At 34.4% G+C, this 8,293-nt stretch overlaps 1 protein-coding gene across 2 annotated transcripts in view; it reads right to left on the bottom strand.

Annotated features, from left to right (window-relative positions):
- Slc6a15 (solute carrier family 6 member 15) overlaps nt 1–8,293 on the bottom strand; it is a 53,920-nt gene that overhangs the window by 8,975 nt on the left and 36,652 nt on the right. For both annotated transcript variants that reach the window (XM_028754597.1, XM_028754596.1), the window contains exons 7-10: nt 6,039–6,280; nt 5,745–5,937; nt 2,059–2,251; nt 621–780 (exon numbers count right to left, since the gene is read on the bottom strand). In XM_028754597.1, coding sequence (XP_028610430.1) covers nt 621–780; nt 2,059–2,251; nt 5,745–5,937; nt 6,039–6,280 — 788 coding nt within the window. The remainder of the gene's footprint in view (nt 1–620; nt 781–2,058; nt 2,252–5,744; nt 5,938–6,038; nt 6,281–8,293) is intronic.

Raw genomic sequence — 8,293 nt, 5'->3', positions numbered from 1 at the left:
CTCTCTCCCTCTCTCCCTCTCTCCCTCTCTCCCTCTCTCGCTCTCTCCCTCTCTCCCTCTCTCCCTCTCTCCCTCTCTCGCTCTCTCCCTCTCTCCCTCTCTCGCTCTCTCCCTCTGTCTCTCTGTCTCGTGTGTGTGTGTGTGTGTCTCCATATTCACTTCTCATAAAAATTCAACAAAGTAACTAAGGCATAAGCTTTAGACAGAAGTGGGAAATCTGTGAAGCACAAATTTGCTGCTAACCAGGTTATAATTGAGTAAGGTGCCTCCTGTTTCTCTTATTTTCCCCCGCATATGAAATGTGGTCAACAACAACAAGGCAAAGAGACTTAAGGATCCTGTAACATATGAAATACTTATCAAGTGTGGAAGTCACTCTTTAATAATAAGAATCAATCCAATGTTTGGAATTCTAGGCAACCTTACACTGTATTAAATTCTCAGCCCTCATTCATTGGGGGAGAACACCTCAGTAAACTATGTGATCAACAAAAGGCTGTGAAATATTTGACTAGGTGAAGATTCATCTCTTTCCATTTCTCTTCCCTTTTAGATGAAATATTGATTGAGCTTTTCAAAATAGAGCTGAAAAATAACTACTTGCAATCAAGTATACTCACTTATCTATGCCATAAACGAAGCTAACAGCAATATTTTCCAAGATGACCACAATTAGCAAAGGCAACGTAGCAGAATAATCATCAAACATTGTAACGAAGTAATTTCCAGAGCGCTGCACAAATATCAAGCCAATACAAAATGCCAGGAGGCAACAGATAACTAAAGAAAAGAAGTCAAAATAAAAATTAGCCTCTCCTCAAATCCCAGTCTATCATTGTAAAATATTACATTCAAATAACATTTTTCAATTTTTATAATTTTTGTATACGCTATCTTGTCTGACTCTATGGAAAATTACATGTTGGGAGTTGGGTTACACATGGCTAACCTCTACTAAATTTAATAGTACATAACTCATATCTTTAATTCTATGAAATCCCACCTGCCAAGTGCAAATAATAACTGAGGGGAAATTGTATAAAAAAAATTTGAAATACATATTCATACCTTATATTTATTATTAATAGAAAAGCAACCTTCCAGGCAGAATGTAGACATAGGTGCTTACTTCATTTATTAAGCTCCTGTAGTTTTCAAATTCCTATGCAATTTTGAATTAATAATGAGCACAGAGGTGCTTATAATGAGATTACCAAATGTACATACTTTCATGTTTGATTGAAATATGATTATCAGTAAAGCATAACAGAGAGATAATTCAATCAGAAAAAGCATCACCATCGACCCATATTTACATACTTATCTTGCCTAAACAGCTTGAGTATGCAAAGTAAAATGATGGGTATGGGCCTGAATATTCTGATTATCCAAGCAACAACTAGGAAAAAAAATTTTACTTTGCTTCTTTACTGCTTAACGTCTAAGAAATAGATTCATAAACTTAAGGACACTTGCTATTAATATAAAAACTTTTCAGATACATTTTTAACCATGTGACTTTTCCACACAACTTAAAGCCATTATCTTAGACTTCTTGGCACTTAAGATAAACAATGACTATATTACATGTCTCAATCCCCTTTTAACATAGATGAGTAAAATTAAAAACAGCAGGGTGTAGCTTTCTCTACGTCCTCTTTGTGGATCAGACATGAGTTCTCAGCTGTTGGTCCAACTGTCTCCTCCCTCAGTGTCTCTATCCCACTCATAGTGTCAAACCCAAATAAATTTTTTTCTTCTATAAGTTGCTTTGGACGTGGTGTTTTATCACAGCAGTTGATAAGTAACCAATATAGGTCAGAAATACAAACAATGTTTTGGAGAAGATAAAAGTGTAAATGTAACATATTAAGTATATCTTTTGTTCTTAAAATAATAATACACTAAAATAATTATACCTACTATTGTATTATTATGAATTATAATCTATTGTCACATAGATATTAATAATACCCAAGAGATAACACAGTTCAATTGCAATTCTCTAACCTCTTACCCACATAAATGGACTACATTGAAGTCAAGAGTAAAACTCACCAGTGAGTATTTCCTTCCTCACTTTGAACGTGTCCACGATAGGAGTGATGATTCCTTCGATGGTTCCAAACATGCTCCCGAGCCCGAGATTTATCAGCATGAGGAAAAACATCACTGACCAGAAGGGAGATGCAGGGAAATGTGTCATGGCCTCCGTAAATGCAATAAAAGCCAAGCCAGTGCCCTGCACAGCCTGTGGAACACAGAAGACAGCAGCACTAACCAAGAGCAAGATAGGGAGATGATGTTTCTCATCAGTGAAGGTAGAGAAAGCACTGTGTAACGACCAGAGCTACTACAAAGAAATATGCTAACATATGCTTTATTTCTCAAATCATGGTCTCATTCCCTGGACACGGATGATATTGAGTAACCAAAGAGTGAAATACAGTTCAGCATTGCTGAACAAAATGTACCATTATATGACATTGTTCATTATTTCAAACATCCTAGAATAATATAATGCATTAATAAGTATGTGGTATTTTTAATTTTGTTAGGGCTTATGAATATAAATATTGATTTGCTGTAATAAAAACCAAGCAACATATAAATATATGTATGCAAATATGTATGGCCTATGAAGTAGCTTACTTAATTAGAATAAAGAAGATAGAATAAAGACAAGCAGATCTCTGTGAATCACAGTGTCAAGTTCCAGGCACATTGAGAGACTCAGTCCCAAGCCACAAAGAAGGATGAAGAAGAATAAGCATTTAACATGAAAGAATGCAAAGAATAAAATGAATTCCTGGATTATAGAATGTCAATTTTCAACCATAAAAAAAAATCCATTTCTAAGAAAATCAACTGGAAACACATTTTTGGTCCCTTTGTTTGCCTGTGTTTTGCATGTCTGTTTGTTTGGTTTTTGTTTGGTTTCTAATTAGAAAGAGATGAAAGAGCATGGGGTTGGGTGGGTGGGAAGTGAGTAGGAGCTGGAAGGGGCTCAAGGAGGGAAAGATGTGAATAGAATGCACTGTATGAAAATGCATCTTTTCCTCCTGCTGGGTGCCTTCTCCAACCTGGATGTGAGAGCTTTTGCCTTATCTCATTCTATTTTGTTTTATACTGTATGATTGTTGTCTCTTAGAAACCTGCTATTTTCTAAAGTGTAAACCTAAAGGGAGTGAATCTGGGGGAGAGGTGAGGTGGCTAGAGAGGGTGTTGGGAGAGCTGGAGGAAGGGAAAACTGTGGTCAAGAAACACATCTCTCAGTAAAATATCTATTTAATATGCATCTTATCTAAATCTAAAATGCCTATACTCTAATATTCAGAAAAAAATTGGGTTAATTTGCTAACTTTCATAATCACAGAAACTGTTAGAGAAAAAGGTTTAGAGAAACACACCAACTATGAGTATATACAAAGACTTTTTAAATAGGACTGCATTTCCACACCAAATGATGCCAACAACTGAAAGCATAAATATCATGAAGTTAAATTTCTACACAAGAAAATAAACAATCAAGTGACTAGGTAGGTTACAGATGAGAGACAGTCTGCTAGCTATAGAACTAACCAATGATTAGTATTCACAATATGCCAAAACTGTTAGCTACTAAATAGCAAGAGTGAAACAGCCCAAGAAGTAAATTGGCTGATTAACTAAACATATTTCTCAAAAGATGAAGGATAAATAAACATATTCAAAGGGCTCAGCTTCATTAGCCATCTAAGAAATAAAAATTAAAACTATATTGAGGTTCCCTCTGATTAAAGTTAGAGTCTCATAATAAAGCCTGGTGAGATTGTGGAGAAAAGGAATTAAATCCACCACCACTAGGAATGAAACTAATCCAATCTGCAAGGAAACCATTAAGAATTTTTCCCTAAAAATGAAACAGATATGTGGTAAAGTCCTGCTGTACAGTGCTTGGTATTCACTCATCGAGCTCCAAGTGAATGTATAACATGCATACTTGCACATTAGTTATTGTAGGACTATTGACAACAGCATAGTTGTGGAGTCAACCTAGGTGTCTATCAAACAATGGAATGGCAGATACAATGTCCTATCTATACATGATGGGATTGTTTCAGCCATAAAGAGCAAAATCATGCTGTTTTCAGAAAAGTTGGTATAACTGGAGATAATCATATCAAGCAGATTAATCATTTCCAGGAAGACTGACCTTGAATGGTTTCTTTCATTTCTGGATCCTAAGTCTTGTGTTTGTGTATATCCATATGCATATACATATGCATGTTGTATATTCATATATATATATATACATATATATATATATTTGTGTGTGTGTGTATATACGTATATACATTTATATGTATGTGTAAGTGTGTGCAACTAGAGAAAAAAGTGGCCCATTTATTCATTTCAGTTTTGATTCTTATTATTTAGTAGTTAACACTCTTTGCATATTTCTGAGTTTTACTTACTTTGTTTTATAGTACACACATACCCATATTTTCCATATATATGTGAAACTTTATATACATACATATATATGCATATATATATATATAAAACTTTATATAAAGTTTCATGTACATGAAAGAATAAGCAACATGGACAGAGGAAAAAAGAACAGAAAGAGGATTATGTATTGGAGGAATAAAACTTTCCAACAAAACATGTACTTATGCACTGTGTACAATAAATATCCATCTATGTGAAAAAAAAATAAAATTTTAATGAAAAAATGAGGCCATGGGTCAGTGAGGAAAATGCTTGCTACACAAATATGAGACTCTCAGTACAGATCCCCAGCACCTGTTAAAAAGTCAGGGATGTTGCCATGTGTCTATAACTGCAGCATGAGTGAGAGGGTTTGGTAGCATACAGTCAAGACAAGCAGATCTCCGTGAATCACAGTGTCAAGTTCCAGGCACATTGAGAGACTAAGTCCCAAGCCACAAAGATGAAAAGTGATGAATGAACAAATCTGACAGCCCGTGGCCTCTCTATACACGCCCACAAGAGATAGTGTCCTCACATACATATCCTACCTTACACACACACACACAGTGACACATCTCATTAAAAAGTAAAACTCTAAACCAGGTGACTGTGTTATTTTGCTAATTCAGCAGATGTCAGATTATTTTAATCATGAAAACCTAGAAATTATATATTCTTTTAGAATTCAAGGTTATCAAAATTATAAATTATAGCTTTAACCATAGTACAGGATCTCTATATTGTATTCCAGGCCTAGTTAACTGTCCTACTGAAAATGACTAATGGCCAATTTCTATCTTCCTATTTGGCAATGTAAGCAAACAGTAACAACCAACAGAAGAACATTAATTCCTTCTCCCCAATTCCTTATTGATTAAAATAAATCATAATCTAAGAAAAATATATAACCAGAATTTATTTAATGGAAACATCAAAATAACCAAAATTATCATTCATTCGTCAAAAACTCAGGAATCAAAATTCAAATTCGGCGCTAATTTTTTTTTTAAGAGAAATCTGTATCAGATTAGTCTTCAATCTGGAGTGGATATTAACTTTTTATGCTAAGACTGCATAGTAGTGTGACTCAGTCAATGAAACTGTTTTTTTAAAATAATGAAAATCTTTGTAAGTAAACATATACTCTGAGAATTTAAAAACTGCATCCCCGGACCTTTGCAATCCCCTTTCCTGAAGAAATCTTCGGATGAAACATACTTTAACTAAATGATAATTCTTTGACTGCTAAGACATGACCTACTAACTTTATTTAGCTCATCTTCAATTTGACAGGCGTTGAGATGAAGAACAGCAAATTCCTCCTCCTTCACTTTTTGAATGATGTCGTAAACTAAACGATAATCTTCTGCCGTGACAGCTGAGAGGTTGATGTGATGGGGAATGACATCCCGACTAATGTTTCCCATTTTCAAGAGTTTCAAGATCATCTCGGAGTTTCTGAAAAGTGCAACAGATGGAGAATGAGCACTGGGGTTCTTTGATCCATATTTTATAGAGAATTATGGCATAAAATGCTAGTGGAGATTAATTATCCATACTGTGAAATGCATTTTTCATTTACGATATTGGCTTTGAACCCCAGAACTGCAAACACCACCAGTGTTGCCAGGACTGAAGTGAAGAAGTTGATAAAAGACACGAGGACGGCATCAAAGTGGCAGTTGTTATCTCTCTTGTTGTAACTCGAAAACGCGATGACTCCGCCAAATCCCAAACCCAAGGCAAAGAAGACTTGAGTCGCTGCCTCTCTCCAAACCTTGGGCTCCAGCATCATTTCAAGCTGTTTGAAATTGATGAGAACAGAAATCAGTAATAAATCCTAGTTCTGAGCAATTCACTTATATGGATATATATATATATATATATATATATATATATATATATAGCCAAAATGTTATACAATATGGTGTAATAAATATTTATAACTATATTTTCTAGGAAGCAGCTAAAAACGCAACAGGAAACAGTATCTATCAAGGTCTTAGATGGAGATCTTCTACTTAAAAAAGAACTTGTCAGTGTTTTCTTAAAAATCATCACAGAAGAGTATGACAGAGAAATTACTAGTCTTTGATAATTCCCCATTATACATCTTTCTTTGTCTTTTCCAAAGCGTAATAAACCTATTTCTAGGACAACTGAAATAGTTCCTTCACATCACCATTCTCTCGAATTTTGAGTTTTTTGAAGAAAATCTGTTAATGGAGCTAATCAGTGTATAATTGGTAGGATTTTGCTGTCGCTGTACCTCTCAGTTGGTGTTGTTCATTCATTTTAATGAGAGTCATTTCTTTGAAAATTGAAGAAAGTCTATTGCATCATTAGTGCTCTGAATATATAAACAAGTTCTATAAGGTCATGCGTACTTCTCTGAAAAAAATCATCAAACCTTTCTAGAATGTAAAAAATAATTAAAGAAAACATTAATGTTATCTACAGCTGACATGGACCTCAGTAAATATTTGAATTAATTTCCAGTCACAAAACAATGCTTAATTCATATTTATTTCTCTTTCTAACATTAAGGTCAAATTGTTTTCATTGAGGGCAATGTCAAGGAACAATGCTAAAAATATGAAATTTACCAAGTTTCAGATCATGTTGCGACTAAGTAATTTAATAAAAGCAAGCCAGGTCAAATAGTAGTCCTCTGGATTCTGCTTTTTTCAATAGAAAGAGTAAAAACAAAATCATCTCCATTGTATCAGCCAAATCCTAATTGTCCAGTATTAATAGTGCATGCAAACTGTAAGTGGCAAACACAGATAAACACTCTTCATGTTCTTTCCCCTGTTTAATATTAACTGGAGCCCATATAGTTGTTAAAACTATTATCTGAGGCTTTGTAAAGATGAGAAACCAGACCACCAATACACAACAGGTCAGAGGCCGGAATAAATAGTAATATATGTGACCTATAAAACTCCCACATTTCCTCAGATATTGAAACGAAGTGTTTCAGTTTATTTTAATTAGCATTAATTTTTAATTACTTTTAATATTTTATGAATTATTATCAAGTATAATTATTGTCTTCATAATATAAGCACGTAATTAATATGCACACATTGTTTATGGAGTATCTCTATGTTGCTGTTCTGTATCATTTTGATGCTTAATTCCAAATACATTGAACTGTCTATCATGGAGTTACCACTAGATGGCAGGAAAGAGACATTTCCAAAGATTTCATTTAGCATGCATCCAAATTGAATTTCCCCTTGCTGTTTCTGGGTAGTTTGTGGGCTTAGTCACTTTCTTCCTTCTGTAAACTATGTAAATTAAAATAACATATAGTCAAGTGTGGTGGCTCATGCCCATGATCCCAGAATCTAGGAGGCTGAAGCAGGAGACTATAGGATTAAGGCCAGTCTGAACTAAGTCCGAGACTATCAAGGGTGACAGAAACTAAACAAACAAAACATATACTATAATTATTATAATTTTTATAGCATCACACGAGACCAGTGGTTCTCAACCTTCCTAATGCTGCAACCCTTGAATACAATTCCTCATGTTGTAGTGACTCCCAACCATACAATTATTTTTGTTGCTACTTCATTTAACTGTAATTTTGCTACTGCTATGAATCATAATATAAATATTTTTGGAGATCGAAGTTTGTCAAAGAGGTTGCGACCCACAGGTTGAAAACCACTGCCCTAGAGTAAACTAACACCATTTCACCAATAGTGACTGGAAAGTGAGCTGAAAAGAGAAGAAAGAAAGAAAGAAAGAAAGAAAGAAAGAAAGAAAGAAAGAAAGAAAGAAAGAAAGAAAGAAAGAAAAGGGA

Source organism: Grammomys surdaster, unplaced genomic scaffold (genome assembly GCF_004785775.1).
Source record: "Grammomys surdaster isolate TR1022 unplaced genomic scaffold, NIH_TR_1.0 126028, whole genome shotgun sequence".
Classification (NCBI taxonomy): Eukaryota; Metazoa; Chordata; class Mammalia; order Rodentia; family Muridae; genus Grammomys; species Grammomys surdaster.
This window is presented reverse-complemented; position numbering and strand designations above follow the sequence as displayed.